Source organism: Stomoxys calcitrans, chromosome 2 (genome assembly GCF_963082655.1).
Source record: "Stomoxys calcitrans chromosome 2, idStoCalc2.1, whole genome shotgun sequence".
Taxonomy (NCBI): Eukaryota; Metazoa; Arthropoda; class Insecta; order Diptera; family Muscidae; genus Stomoxys; species Stomoxys calcitrans.
In genome coordinates this window covers 164,704,329-164,720,868 of record NC_081553.1, presented here as the reverse complement: position 1 = coordinate 164,720,868, position 16,540 = coordinate 164,704,329, and the positions used below count along the sequence as shown (strand labels likewise).

The 16,540-nt window shown below is 38.2% G+C and overlaps 1 protein-coding gene across 2 annotated transcripts in view; it reads left to right on the top strand.

Moving 5' to 3' along the window:
• The first annotated feature begins 747 nt into the window (after positions 1-747).
• Positions 748-16,540, top strand: part of LOC106084263 (LIM domain-containing protein A) — a 906,287-nt gene continuing 890,494 nt past the window's right edge. The window contains exons 1-2 of one of the 2 annotated variants that reach the window (XM_059363496.1): positions 748-838; positions 1,912-4,356. In XM_059363496.1, coding sequence (XP_059219479.1) covers positions 3,832-4,356 — 525 coding nt within the window. In that variant the 5' untranslated portion in view covers positions 748-838; positions 1,912-3,831. Of the gene's footprint in view, positions 839-916; positions 4,357-16,540 lie in introns of those variants that run through there. The other variant, XM_059363495.1, reaches the window with a different exon arrangement.

The following is a 16,540-nucleotide window of genomic DNA, read 5'->3' as shown; positions in this document are numbered from 1 at the left end:
GCAACCCAACAGAACACAACGCACACTTTCTCAACCCCCCATAGCACACAGATTGCCAACTGTATTTCAAATGAAAACTAAAAAAACAGGAAATCAAACCACAACAAATAACAGCTGATATAGACATAACGCAGTAGGCCAGCAACAAATGTACTGTCATTGGAGGAGAGGGTGGAATTGAAATAAAAAAACCAGAGAGTGAGTAAGAGAGTGAGAGCAACGAGAGGTGACGTTGGAGAGTTTGTTTATGTTTTTACTGTTAACTGAGAAACGCCCGGTGTATCTGGTGGATACCGGCCGGTGTTTATAAGATTTTGTTTACATTTGCAAGATGTTGACAACCGTACATGGGCTACGACTTGTAGTTGTCGTCGTCATCATCATCATCATCATTGCCGCCGTCGTCGCTATGGGCTGAACATGTGTATTGTGTATTGTGTGTGTGTGAGTCCAAAGGCATGTTGCATGACGTTGGGGAAACAGCTGTTTTGGCAACATTGTAGCTGAGCGCTGGTCGATGTGAAGCAAAGCAAATGAGGAGAATGGGAGTGGATGAGAGGTGTGCATGTATCTATGTCGGTTTTTTTCCAAACGTTTATGTATGGGTATGCGAGAGTGAAACAGAGAGTAGGAAGTGAATGTTATGATGAAAACGTAATAAAAACAAAAGACGTAATAAAAACTGTTATAGATACAAAAATGTATCATCATCAAACACAACACCAACAAGATGAATTTTGTAAAATTAAAAAAAAAAATATTAATAAAACTAAAAAAATTCTGGTGTTAATTTGTATCGTTGAGGTTATTTGTGAAGACAACTGTGTTGTGAATTCAGGTGTGTTCTCTACTTGAAATTATTCTTACAATTTGTTTACCTTTGCATTTTCTTATTGTTTCTTGCCAAGAACGAGTGCTCATGTGTGTGTGCGAGTGTTCAGTGCTCTCTAAAACATTTGCTTTATGGATCTTGTTTGAGTTGTTGCTTTGTTGAAAGGCATTGTCCGCTGGAGTTGTTTTATTGTTGTTGTCATTTGTGGACAACGTCATGGCTGTGTACACGTATTTGTGTTATGTTACGTTTCGTTTCTTTTCATCTGTTTTGATTTGTTTTTGGAAATAAAAAGACGACAAACATCAGCAACAATACCATCAACAAACAAAACATTATAACCGACGGCATCAAGCGGTTGTTACTACGAATCAACTTGACTCGCGTACGAAAACCGCCAAAGCAACATCAAAAACTAGCAAAGCCGAATAAGCGGGCGGACAGACAGACACACTGGCAAGCCCAAAACGACGAAGCAAACAACTAAACCGTCCGCTCTTACGTACCAATAACCCAAACTCTGACACACACACACACACATACGCCGAGACACACTCGCTCGCACACCGCACACTCACCGTGAGTCGGTCGAGCATTCAGGCAAGCTGAAGCAGAAGCATAATCAAATACACACAAAACAACAAAGTGTATTTACGAAAATCAGTCGTTGATAGCCAACTCTCGTGTTCAGACGATAAGCGCTTTTTTTGGAGAAGAAGAGAAAGAGCACCCCCACAAATACACCACAATAATAAGCCAACCATTGAACGAACGGACCAACAGACAGACCGACCTCTCCGACAGCAGCAGCAACAACAATAACACGTAACGCAATCGATGTCAATGATACGTCGTCGTATTGCGAACGTATGCACTCGAAACGTCACCGGACAGAAAGAGAAGACAAACACCATACGCACCGCTCCACTGCTGTCGTCGTATTGCAGCAGCACTCGGTTGATCGTCACAACTCTCGGTGTGAAACCCGCATAAATACAGAAAATTTCTTATTGTTATTTTGTTGTTGGTTTCTTTTTCCCCCATCTATTTTCGAAACATTTGTGCACCGCATATAAAAGCCCAACGAAAGTAAAAGAAAACGGAGAAATCTAATCAAAATATCAAAAAAATTCAATGGTGGATATGTTATAAACTTCTCATGTTTAACAAATAAACAGTTTGACAGACAAAGAAAAAACCCCCACAAAAATATTCAATTTAACACGGGAATCGCAGTTTTATTCTTAGACTATTTTTGCTAAGGTCTTGCTCCAATTCCAGTCTCACCCCGCAAAACCTTCCTTTTCTCCCCTCCCTCCACACATCTTGCCAATAACAACAGCAGAACAAGTGGATTATGCTTAGGCACTCTGACAAAGCGATACGTCATCAGCAGCAACGGTTAACCCATGGCGAACGACTTATAGCATTATACGCCTTAGCACCAGCACACATCAATAGCCCCCACCAACTTAGACATAGTGATGGTGGTAATAGGAGGCAACAACCAATGCTTGATCTAAACCATATACGTCAGTACAATCAAAAATTCAATAAACGCATCATTTTCAATCTCGAATTGTACCACAAAAATATTGTGAAAAAAACCAACAGCATCATCATTACGTGCCACAGTGATCAGCAGGGCATCCAAAGCCATTCGAGCTTAGTAAAATATCGCGGCAAACGCAAGTCCTAATTACGACCTAAGAGAAAACCATCAGAAAAAAGAGTAAAGAATAAATAAATCCGCAAGTGTTTAAAGTGTTCAAAATATTATAAAGGAAGTGAAACCACTAAAATACGAAAAAAAGTTAAAAATTATTGAGCTGAGTTCTAAGTTCAAAAAAGCGTAAAAAATTCTATTGGTTAATGCAATCTGGCAACCTCAAGCACTTATAAATCCATAAAACAAAAAACAAAGTGATTAAAGTGAAAGAAGTAAACAAAAAAAAAAATTATTTGTAAAGCCATCTGGTATATTGTCAGAATTTTAATCAATCCATTAAATAAAAACAAAAATATTAAATAAAGTGAAAAAAGCATCAACAAATTCTATTGTACAAAAAGATCTGGCAACATATTGCTGCTCACACCTTTCAGTGTACCAATCAATCACTATACAAATGCCATATGCTAATTTGAATGAAAAAAAATTAGAAATTCAATTCATTTGCTAAAAAAGAAATTGGTGCAAACAAAAAAGTTTGGAGAAAACATCGTTACCATATTTTTACATTTCTTAAAGCTGTTTACTTAACATAGCTGTGCATACATAACCTACAACGGTAAAGCTAACAGAGCATCAACTAACACAGAGAGAAGGCGTATGAAAACAAAACAAACATCAGCTGTTCAGTGTTCGCGGTTGCTCTCATAAAATTAACAGAGCAGAGTAAATAATCAAAACAAAAAAGAGAGTATAATCGATTGGAAGAGTAAGAAAAGTGTTTTTGTGTTTCAAATAAAGTGGAACAAAGTGTTTTTAAAATAAAATAAAAACAATTGAAGATAATCGTATAACACTTAAGTATCAAATAAAGTGTGGTGAAGGTATATTAAATAAAAATTATAATAATTCAAACCTAATAACAAATACAAAGTGAAAAAAATCTAAATATTTTTTAAACGAAAAAAAGTAAAAAAAATTTTTTTCATAACAAGAAAAAATTAATAATTAAACCAAAATTTTATCTTAAGAAAGCCACATAAGCAAGTTTATCAAAAGCAATACAAGTGCAATATTTAACAAGAAATCATAACGAAAATGAATATCTCACAACAAGTGTTTGTCAACAACAAAATAAAATTAAAAAAACAAAATTGATAGAAAATCAAAATCAATTGAATTGCGCTCAAAATTTTCTTCCATTTCAACTGAACCTTAAGTTGTACATCTTGGGCCGTTTTAAGCGCTTAAAGCAATATAAAATAAATCTTTGTCTTCCCTTCCGTTTCGTTTCCTCTTCCCCTTTTGCGGTAAATTCACTTTAAACAAAATGTCTACCGGGCGCCGTTTAGCTAAACGTTCCATAATCGGCACCAAAGTTTGTGCGCCTGGGCCTGATGGTCTTTGGTATTCGGGCGTCATACAAGACGTTAAAACCCCACCCACTTCGACCGTAACAAGTGCCAATATCAACGACAATAACTCACAGAACAATAGTGCCAATGACACAAAATATATCGTAAGATTTGATTTTAAGACCCAAGATACAAATCATACTGCCAACATAGCCTCAACCTCGGCTGCCGCAGCCGCCGCCGCCGCCGTGAACGAGGCCCGTCGCCATATCAGTGTTCATATAAGTCCGGCCCAGACCTTAAGACGTAACGCCATGATTAAAGAATTCCGTGAATCAGATCTCATCGGTCCTGGTTTTCGTTCAATTATGGGGGTACGTTTACATCCAGGCCAAAGGATCTTTCTCACCTATAATGGACGCGAAACCTCGGGGGATGTCATCGCCCACGATGAGGAGAAGGACGAAGTGACTGTGAAAATTACTGCCATTGGATGTGAGGTAAGTGCTACTGAAGATTATTTTAATGAACTTTTGCTAGTTCTATTGGGGATCATTGATAGAGATGGGTTTCTTGCGTGTAAAAACCCAATGTTTGGGAATTAATGGGTATTTATAAATTTTCAGATACTCTGGTAATAAAATCAAATAAAAAGTTTTTGATGGTTTCATATTCCCTGTATAGAAACCTGACCTTCGGACCCCATAAAATCGGAACTTAGTCATATATACAACGATCTCAAGACTTAGAGTCTTGAGACAATTAATTAGTCATTTTTCATTCGATTTCGAGTGAGTTCTGGTAGACCCTTTCCCATTCCAGATCGGACCATATTTGGATATAGCTGCCCTATAGACCGGCCACCTGATCTCCCGATATAGGGTATTAAGGTCATAAAAGATCCATTTGTTAACCGATTTCGATGAAAATTGGTACAGTGAGCTCTAGTAGAACCTTCCCCATGCCCGTTAAATGTGGTTAAGTTCGGACCATATTTGGATATAGATGTCATATAGACCAATCTCCCGATATAGTGTTTTAGCTTATAAAATTTGCATTGAGTTCTGGTAAACTCCTTCCCATTCCTATTAAATGTGGTCCAGATCGGATCATATTTGGAAATAGCTGCCGTATAGACCGATCTTCCGATAAAGAATATTGAACTCATAAGAGCAGCACTTTTCATTCCATTTCGATGAATTTTGAAACAGTGAGTTTTGATCGACTTCTGCACCTTTTAGTTGAGTATCGTACAGATCGGACCATATTTGGAAAAAGACAATTTAAAACAAAAGTGTAGAGGTCTTTCAAAACCCCCTGTTTCAAATTTTATCAAAATCGGATGAAAAATGCTCCTTTTATGGGGCCAATACTCCATATCGAGAGATCGGTATGTATGACATACTATATGACAGCAATATCCAAATATGGTCCGATCTGAACCACATTTGATGGGAATGAGTAGGGGTCTACCGGTGCTCACTGTGCCAATTTTCATCGAAATCGGGTAATAAATAGATATTTTATGACCTTAATTTCCTATATCGGGAGATCAGGCGGCCAGACCGGCATAGGGCAAATATGGTCCGATCTGGACTATTACCTTTATGAATATTTTTTCATAAGTAATGAGGAAATCTCCTTCTGAATAAAATCAACAAGTTTTTTGGCTTCAAAATTTATTATCTAAAAAAAGTAATCACGAAAAAATGTCGCCAAAAACGAACATAGTACCAGTACCATAGTATAGTTTCAAAACTTGGCATCAGAGATTGCCGAAGGTCGATGCGTTTGGAAATCAATACTTCGTTCGTATAGTGGAACAAATGTTCTGCAATGGCCACACAAAGTAAAAAGCAAAGTACCTATATAGTCGTTGAGATATGTCAATCTCTTAATCATGTAGTCGTAATGACTTATCGAATTGGTAACAGATAAACTTTCGATTTTCGAACTTTTGTTTATAGTTGCTTGCAGACCTCTTGAGATTTTCGAAAATAATATACGACATACCTTAGTACAGCAACTGTGAACAACAACACCTCCACCTCATATAATTACAGCGTACAGTCTGATCTCTTCGTTTTTCTCTTCTCCCTACCCTCTACCATTGGCTACATATTAATGCAGTGAGTGTGTGGGCGGGTGAATGCTAGTTCTTGTTTTATATGCTGCGCGCCTTTCGATGTTTTGACATTTGTTTGCTGAACTGACTTGAGTTGCTACTGTGCCCTCTGGTTTTGAGTGTGCATTCGTTGGTGCAGCATTTTGTTGTTGGGGCGGGTGTTATTTTTTCTGGTTTCTGCTGTTGCTACTGAGTGTTTGGTTCTTGTTGTAGTTGTTGACACAAGTGATGATGTGTATGCACTCTGGTTTGTTTTTGTTTTGGTATTCTTCGTTTGTGTTGTTTTTGCTAAACGACGTAGTGCACTCGTTTTCTTTGCTTTCGGATTACGTTGCTTGCCGTTAAGCAGCAATCTCACGGGCGCATTGCCATTAAATAAGCCAACAAACCATCCAACAACAATCAACAAGAAAGCCACGGCATTTGAAAAAAAAAACAACAACAACAAACAAAAACCGAACCATCTACAACTATATATAACAGGGGTAATAAGAGCAAAAAGTACGGACCATGCAATAAATGCAGTGCAAATGTACACACACACACACACACTCACACACCTCCACTCCAACATAGATACAAACAACACCAAAGTGTTTGTATCTATGTCAAGGTTAAAAATCTTCGCAAACGTGCAAAAACACAGCCAACTACCGCCGCCGCCATTACCAACGTCGTCACAGCAAACAATTCAGAGTGTGAAATGTGTGAATAGGCAGGCCCCAAAATGTGAGAGGCTTATTGCCCTCAAATGCATGGACAAAGACAGGGTTTTGGAGGGTTCTTCTCGTTCGTTCGTTCCTGCTTCTATTACTGGGCATGTGCATACATACGTAAGCAATTGCACTATGTACCTATGTTATTCAAACGAGTTGGACTTAATCAATTATGCTTACTGAAATGTCCTTGATGTGAGTTTCCAAAGAACTCAACTGGGATGGATAATTGTAGGCTGCCGTTGCTGTTGCATCCTTTAGCCTGTTTCGTAATGCCCAAGGATTTGTTACTTGACATTCTCTGTTGGGTTTGAGAGCAAATGGCCTTAATCAAATATGCAAATGGAATAGTTCAAGTCACTTATGACCATTAAAAAAGCCGTGAATTGAGAATCGAAAAGATTGCTTTCGACTAAATTTCCAATGAACATTCCATTGAAGAACAGGGCATATTTCTCTCATATCAATCAGTGCAGGCCGATTAAAATTTGAGCTCAATGTTATGGGGTCTCCCTTTTATGCCGAATCCGAACGGCACCACTTGGTAGAGAAGTTTTAACATTGCAGGATAACTCACAAATGTAAGGGGATAACCACTGCTGAAAAATTTTCAGACGTCGGCAATTGAAACCTGGTGTTCGGCGTCTTAGGCGGACATGCCAACCTCTGCGTCATGGTGGGATCATTTTATGTGCGTAAAAATTTTTTTATATATTAAAATATTAACGATATCCATAGCTTGTGTTAAGCTGTGGGTTGGTATTCTGTTCTGCTTTCGGAATAGTCGCTGACATTTTTAATTGTGTCACGAGCGAAATTTGACAGTAATCATTTGTTTATGTTTTCATATCAAACGAACTTCTTTGTCTGCATTTATTGTTTTATATGTTTTCGCAAATAAATAAAACAAAAAAAGAGCGATCCATTGAAACCGATTAAACAATCAAAGTTGATGGCGACAATCGTAGCCGTAATGGCTTCCAGCGTTGCCAATATATTGTTTTTCCATTTTCCTCACTATAAGCAGAACACTACTATTTCGCCTACGTTTTCTTTATTTGGAGTTTGACAGCATTACGCGTGAAAAACTGAAAAAAATATTTTTCGTTCCAATTAATATTTTTCTTCTTAACTATCGATAGTATCGACAAATTTGTTGTATAGATTAAAAAATAATAATATTAACAACAAAAAGCGTGCTAAGTTCGGCCGGGCCAAATCTTGGGAACCCACCACCATGGGTCGCATTTGACAAGTTCTTTGGGAAAACAAAAAAAAAAAAAAAAAAAAAAATGGATAAGAATTGTTGTGCTATTGGACATATAACAACTTATAGTCCGATTCGGATAATTAGTGAATTGAATGTTGAAGACCATAGTAGACGTCATTGGGTAGTATTTCACACCATTCGGATAAGAATAGCGCCTTATACGGGCTCAAAAAGCATAATCGAGAGATTGGTTTATATGGGAGCTGTATCAGGCTATAGATCGATTAAGACCATATTAGACACGTATGTTAAAGGTCATGGGAAAAGCCGTTGTACATAATTTCAGCAAAATCGGATAAGAATTGCGGCCTCTAGAGGCTTAAGAAGTCAAGATCCCCGATCGGTTAATATGGCAGCTATATCAGGTTATGTACCCATTTGAACCATATTTATCGCAGTTGTTGGATGTCACAACAAAATACTTATTGCAAAATGTCACCCATATCGGATAAGAATTGCGCCCTCTAGTGGCTCACGAAGTCAAGATCCAAGATCGGAATATATGTTAGCTATATTAGGTTATGGACCGATTTAAACTATACATAGCACAGTTGTTGGAAGCCATAACAAAACACTTCGTGCAAAATTTCCGCCAAAGCGGATGAGAATTGCGCCCTCAAGTGGCTCAAGACGTCAAGACCCAAGATCGGTTTATATGGCAGATATACCAGGTTATGAACTGACATGAACCGTACATAGCACAGTTGTTGGAAGTGATACCAAAGCACCACGTGCCAAATTTCAGCCAAATCGAATAAGAATTGCGCCCTCTAGATGCTGAAGAAGTCAGGGCCCAAGACCTGTTAATATGACAGCTATATCAAAACATGAACCGATGGCCCATTTACAATCCCAACCGACCTACACTAATAAAAATTATTTGTGCAAAATTTCAAGAGTCTAGCTTTACTTCTTCGAAAGTTAGCGAGCTTTTGACAGACGGACGGAAATGGCTAGATCGACTTAAAATGTCATGACGATCAAGAATATACATACCATATGGGGTTTCTGAGGCATATTTCGAGGTATTACAAACGGAATGACGAAATTAGTATACCCCATCCTATGGTGGAGGGTATAAAATCACGTAAAAACGCGCAAATTTGACCGGACCGTGTTTTGAATAGCCATTACCTACTTGGTAACCTGTGTAGAGAGATTGGCACTCATCGCACTTCTGTCGGAACGTTGGAGTCGCTCAATGCACCAGTTTGGTGAGGGTAAGGTTGTGGCTTTGCTCTTAATGTTCAAGGCATTTGATAGGATCTGTCACGGTGCACTACTATCAAAGCTTGTCGCATTTGGTGTCGGTAATGGCTTCGTTCGATTTATTTCGAGCTTTCTCAGAGATCGAACTATTCGAGTCGTTATAGATGGGTTCTCATCCAATGAGCACAAATTAACTGCAGGTGCACCCCAGGGCTCTGTTCTATCTCTTTCTCGAATCGGCAGACATCGAATCCGGGTTATGGACGATACACTCTGCCAGGATTTGCTGTCCATTTCTGAGTGGGGTCGAGTGAATTGAGTAGATTTTAATGCACGGAAGACTCAGTGGTGCTTGTTGTCACACAAACGATTCGCTGACCCATTACGATCATCTTTGTATATCGACAGTGTAGATGTTGAGCAATCAAAAGCTCTTGATGTTCTGGGCATGAAACTGCAAAGTGATGTCCGTTGGAAGTGTTTAGGCTTCCTTAAAAGGTGTAAGAATTACTTCACTCCGTCTGATCTTCTTTACATCTACACCACTTTCATAAGACCGAAAATGGAGTACAACTCACATGTATTAGCTGGAGCTTCAAAATCGTCCCTGGAGCTACTTGACTGCGTACAGAGGAGATCGATGGCGTTGATTGGGGACAGTGGGGTATCCAACTCTATTGCCTCCCTTCATCATCGCCATAATGTGGGTTGTTTGGCGCTGTTCTATCGGTACTTTCATGGTGTGTGTTTGTCTGATATTCGTCTTCTTGTTCCAGATGTAAGGATGTATGTCAGGGATACTAGACATTCCAGGAACTCACACGCGTTTGTAATTGATTGGCCGCACAATGCATTGTAGAGCGAATTCTTATTTCGCCCGAACCGTTCGAGTGTGGAATGGACTTCCGTCTAATGTTTTTCCCACCCACTTTGACATCCAAAGATTTTAGACAAATGTCAACAAGCACTACATCCTTTTTCCGCCTTCAATTCCTAATTTCCTCTCGCCAACGCAATGCACTACATTCATAGGGGACATCCCCTGCGAGTTGGCTGACAAAAAAAATTTCAGAGATTGGTTGACCAATTATCGATCAAGATTATACAGGGTGCGCCAGAGAAACTTACTTATTTGAAAAAACTTCTGAGCAGTTAGTTGAGCGAGAGGGTGCACCTGGAGGCGGAAGTCCCCAAGTTTCTCTTTATCTCCAGCCAGTTGCCATTATGCTCGGTCTAAAGAGCAGACCTTTTCCGTCGAGAGCTTCTTTTCTAAGGGTCACAAACTTGCTGCTACGCAACATGCCTTCCGTAGTGACGAGGCTCACTTTCACATTTCCGGCTTTGTTAACAAGCAAAACAGGCTTTATTGCAGTGGTGTTAATCCGCTCACCACTACTTCACCAGAAGCCACTTCATTTTGGACGAGTTACTGTCTGGTGTGCAATGTCGGTAATGGGAATAATTGGTCGTTACTTTTTTGAAGAAAACAAACGCGCAATTACCGTGAATGCAGCTCGTTACATGAACATGATCGAGGTATTTTGTTTTAAAGGCTTGAAGAAATGAATGTTTCAGTCGAGTGGCTTCAGCAAAATGGATCCACAGCTCGGGACTCAATGAATTTGTTGTGACAACATGACCCCGACCGCTTCATCTCTCTTAGAGGAAATCTCGAATGGCCGGCATGCTCTCCAGATTTGAGACCGTCGATTGCTTTTTATAGCACACATCAAGAACAACATTCGCGACGCCATTGCAGCGTCACACCGATTGATATGCTGCAAAGAGTGGACATGAATCAAACCGATCTTCCGATTTTGCTTCTTGATCCCCTACAAGGTGCAATTCTTATCCGAATGGAATGAAATATTACACAATGATTTGTACAATGTTCAGCATTCAATTCATTTATGATCCGAATCGGAAAACAACTTAATATAGCTTCAATAGCATAACGGTTCCTATTCATTATTCTTTGCTTGCCTAAAAAGAGATATCGCGCAAAGAACTCGACAAATACTATCCACGGTGGGGGGTATATAAGATTCGGCCCGGCCGAACTTAGCACGCTCTTACTTGTTAATTTTATATCAGCAGACAGTGTTTGCTGATATAAGCAGAGTAATTTCTCTGGGTGTGAACTTTCTAGTATGTAATCTCTCTAGTGCACCCTTTTTTAAAAAACCTTACTAATGTTTGGTCTTAGAACCAGTGCACTCAGTTTTGGGAATTGGGGTTTTGTTTTCGAAAATGGGAAGTAAACTTTTCGTTCAAAATTTTTTATTTATTGTTTTTTACAGTCATTTTTGATAAACACTTAAACAATTTACACCAAGTTATACTTGCTGATTTTTTTATTTCAGTACTAGTGCATATCACTATTAACCTGTTATTATTATCTGTAATCGCATGATATCGATTACTGTAAAGGACAACTTTGGACTGAAATTCTAGGCAGAACATATGACTTGCACTGGATAAGTTAAAACAAGTAAAAGTGTGCTAAGTTCGACCGGGCCGAATCTTGGGTATCCACTTCCATGGATTCCGCTGAAAATTTACTCTTATTTACGGAATTTGTATTTGAATTATTTTGGTCACAAGATGTCGGTACTTAGTAGGGCCTATATTACCATATTGACCGACTCGGATTGGCACTGATGTTGTAAGTTATAAGAAAGGATTTAGGCCAAATTTTAACAAAATCAGGTGAAAATTAGGGCTTCTAAGCGCTGAAGAAGTCAAATTCGTAGATAGGTTTATATGGGGGCTATATCTGCTTAGAGACCGATTCTGATCATACTTGGCATGTATGTTGGAAGTCATAACTCAAGTCTTTGTTTCACATATCTGCCAAATCGAAAGAAAATAGAGACTTCTAAGGGCTCAAGAAATCAAATCTGGTCATGGGTTTATATGGGGGCTATGTCCAAATTTTAACCGATATGGACCATTTGCAATCCCCATCAATAAGGAGTATTCAAGCGGCTAGTTTAACGCATTCGACCGCTATCGTGATGCCCCGCTATCGTGTGCTCGTCCGGGCATGTCTAGATCGACACAGAATGTCAAGACGATCCAGAAAATATATACTTTATGAGGTCGCAGATCAATATTTCGAGATGTTACAAACGGAATGACTAGACTAGAGTACCCCCATCCCCCATGGAGGTGGTGGTATAATAAAACACAGCAACTGTTCCAATGAAATATTAAGTTATCGACTGTTATTCCATGATAACAAAAAAAATCTATGCACTTTAACTTGGCACAGGTTATTTTTCCAGTACATCTGACTTGCCTATCGCACTTCATTTTAAGAACTTCAAAATTTTTATATCCGTGTCTTCACGTGACTCTCATCCCTAGGCGGTTTGGCCATCAGAATACAATACGAGGTTTGCCTTTTATAGTTCGGGATTGGACAACCCTTGTGTTCCAATCTGCCAACTGACAGCTATATCGTAAAGCTTGACATTTTTGGGGTTATATATACTTAGAACGTTTTGACATACGAGCGCAATTTGTGTTGTTTACAGTAACAAAAAAAAATTTATCTCGCCAAAAAAATGGAATTAAATCTTGAAAAATTTCTTCCGATTATTTTTTACAACTTTCGAAGTAGATTAACTCAACAACAGTGGCTCGATGACCTTAATTAAATTTTTTGGCAATGAAGCTCTATCATGGACCAGTATTTATCGATAGTATGGTGAATTCAACCGAGGTCGCAGTTCACTCCAAGACGAATTTAGTGAAGGTCGTCCAAAATCAAGTGTTGTTCCAAACACCATTGATGCTGTGCGCCAACTGATATTGCAAGCATGTCATGTGACTTATCGTGAGATTGAGACAACCTTAGGCATTCGTGGGACCAACATACAGCGGTCAAAAAAAGTATTCATCATTCAATGTTTTTTTTTTAATAAGTCTACAAAAGACAATTGGAATAAAAACATATTAAACTAATGATGCAGTAGTGCTTGTGTGATATATATGTACACAATTTCATTGTTTTTAAAGAAAAAAATAGTATTTATTGGAACAAAAAGAGCCATTTTACAGCTGAACACAAAAAATTAAACAAAAAAAGTATTCATCATTGCAAAAAAACAAAAAAATAAATAACATAATTTAAAAAAATTAATACTTTGTTATTCGACCACCGCGTCTTATAACTTCTTTTAAACGGTTTGACATCGATTGGACTAATTTAGCGGTTATATTTTGGTCTATATTAGTCCATTCCTCCATTATCACCTGTTGCATTTGACTCTTGCTCGAAAAATTGCGCGTTCTCAATTTGCGTTCGAGATGTTCCCAAAGATGTTCAATTGGGTTCAAGTCGGGACTTTGAGGTGGAGTTTTAATGACTTTGGGGCAGTTATACAGCATCCACATCTTGGTATTTAAAGCAGAATGTTTGGGGTCGTTATCTTGATAATATTGAAAGTTATTACCAAGCCCAAGTTTTACAGCACTATCTTTTAAATTCCTCTTTAAAATGTCAATGTAATACTTATGATCCATTACTCCATTAATAATTTCAAGATTTCCCGCTCCTGAAGCCGCCATACACCCCCAAACCATTAAACCACCTCCACCATGTTTTACAGTAGCAACTGTGTTTCGTTCTTCAAGCTCTGTATTTGGTTTTCTGTACACTATGACCTTTCCATCGCACCAAAAAGATTAAACTTGCTCTCGTCTGCAAAAATGACTGTTTTCCAAAATGATTCGGGCTGTTTTACATACATTTTTGCGAAGTTTAGCCTTTTCACTCGGTTTATTTTATTTATAAAGGGCTTCTTACGTGCAGTTCTTCCTCTGTAACTATGCCTTTTGAGTGTATTTCGAATTGTTTGTGTAGTAACTTCCTTCCCTAAATATTCCATAGTGTTTTTACGAAGAATGGTCGCATTTGTCTTCGGAGTTTTCTGAACTTGCCGCACTAGCCAACGCACATCTCCAACTGAAAGTGCTTTTGGTCGACCAGATCTTGGTTTATTGTCAACAGTTTTCGTTTCTGTCCACTTTCTGATGATGGATTGTATAGTAGATCGTGGTCTATTTAATATTTCACTGATAGTTTTTTGAGTTAAACCATTCCTGTGGTGTTTTATTATCAAAACTTTTACCTCATCAGAAACCTCGTTTTGCTTACGACCCATTTTGACAAAAACTATATTTTCAATGAAATTAAATATTTGCTGTCAAGGGCAAAGCCTCCTTTACTAAATAAAACAGAAAAGGGGGATTCCCAAATAATATTTGAATTTGACTTTGATGATAGCACATCAATGATGAATACTTTTTTTGTTCTGTTTTTGGTGTTATTATATAAAATTGCATTTTTTGCGCTAATTAAATTTATTTTTTGAATTTATTTTAAAACATATTACGAAAAATAAACTATTGCATAAAACTGCATTATTTGTTTACTTTAAATTTTCTTCAATTACCCAAAATAAGTGAATTTATTATCAATTTTGCTAATGATGAATACTTTTTTTGACCGCTGTACATTCTATATTGAATGAAATGTTAGATCCCACACAATCTGTCAATCGCTCAAAAAAAGTCTCGTGTCGATTGGTCGAAAGAAATGTTCCAAAAATACGAAACAACTGCGTTTTTGAGCACTCATCGATTTGATTAGTCATCCGCCGTATAGTCCTGACTTGGCGCCGAAAGACTTGTTTTTATTTCCGCACGTAAAAAATAAAATGAGAGATCAACGTTTTTCGACACCTGAAGAAGTGGTTGAAACGTTCTGAATGCATGTTTTGGAGATACCTCAATCAGAGTGGCAAAAGTGCTTCGACAATTGGTTCAAACGCATACAAAAGTGTATAGGCCTTAATGGGGAATATTTTGAAAAACAATTAAGCGATTTTCGATGATTAATATTTGATTTTGGGTTCTCTCCTCCCAAAATATTAAAGACAACCTTCGTATTTTTCAAATTTTTTTGGGAATTTTTATTGGAGATATTCACTTGTAATTGGGGATTTTCGGGAACAAAGTATTCGAAATTTGGTGACAAGGGACGGAAAAATACTGGCAACTTTGCTGAGGACTCTTGACTCTTTTTTGGCTTTTCCCTTCTGATCAAATACTATCACCCAAAATTGAAATTTCCTGCACGAAAATATAATTCGTTTCACATAAAAGAAATTAGATTTTTATCATGAACCTATGTCGAACTTAAAAAATTGTAAATTTCCGAGTTTACCATACACCATCACTTTTTAACCATAACTTGTCTATACGCTTAAATATCCACGCTCTGAGAGAGAGAGAGTAGGAGAGAAGAGAACAAGTAAAAGCGTTCTAAGTTCGGCCGGGCCGAATCTTATATACCCTCCACCATGGATCGCATTTGTCGAGTTCTTTTCCCGGCATCTCTTCTTAGGCAAAAAAAAGGATATAAGAAAAGATTTGCTCTGCTATTAGAGCGATATCAAGATATGGTCCGGTTTGGACCACAATTAAATTATATGTTGGAGACCTGTGTAAAATGTCAGCCAATTCGAATAAGAATTGCGCCCTTTGTGGGCTCAAGAAGTAAAATATCGAGATTGATTTATATAGGAGCTGTATCGGCCTATAGACCGATTCAGACCATAATAAACACGTATGTTAATGGTCATGAGAGAATCCGTCGTACAAAATTTCAGGCAAATCGTATAATAATTGCGACCTCTACAGGCTCAAGAAGTCAAGATCCCAGATCGGTTTATGTGGCAGCTATATCAGGTTATGAACCCACTTGTACTTTATTTGACATAGTTGTTGAAAGTAACAATAAAAAACGTCTTGCGAAATTTCAACCAAATCGGATAGAAATTGAGCCCTCTAGAAGCTCAAGAAGTCAAGTCACCAGATCTGTTAATATGACAGCTATATCAGGTTATGAACCGATTTGATCATCAGATATCAGGTTGTCGTGCAAAATTTCATTCCAATCGGATAAGAATTGCGCCCTCTAGAGGCTGATGAAGTCAAGACCCAAGATCGGTTTATATGGCAGCTATATCAGGTTATGGACCGATTTGAACCATACTTGGCACAGTTGTTGGATATCATGACAAAACACGTCGTGCAAAAATTCATTCCAATCGGATAAGAATTGCGCACTCTAGAGGCTCAAGAAGTCAAGACCCAAGATCGGTTTATATGGCAGCTATATCAAAACATGGACCGATATGGCCCATTTACAATACCAACCGACCTACACTAATAAGAAGTATTTGTGCAAAATTTCAAGCGGCTAGCTTTACTCCTTCGGAAGTTAGCGTGCTTTCGACAGACGGACGGACGGACGGACGGACGGACAGACGGACGGACAGACGGACGGACAT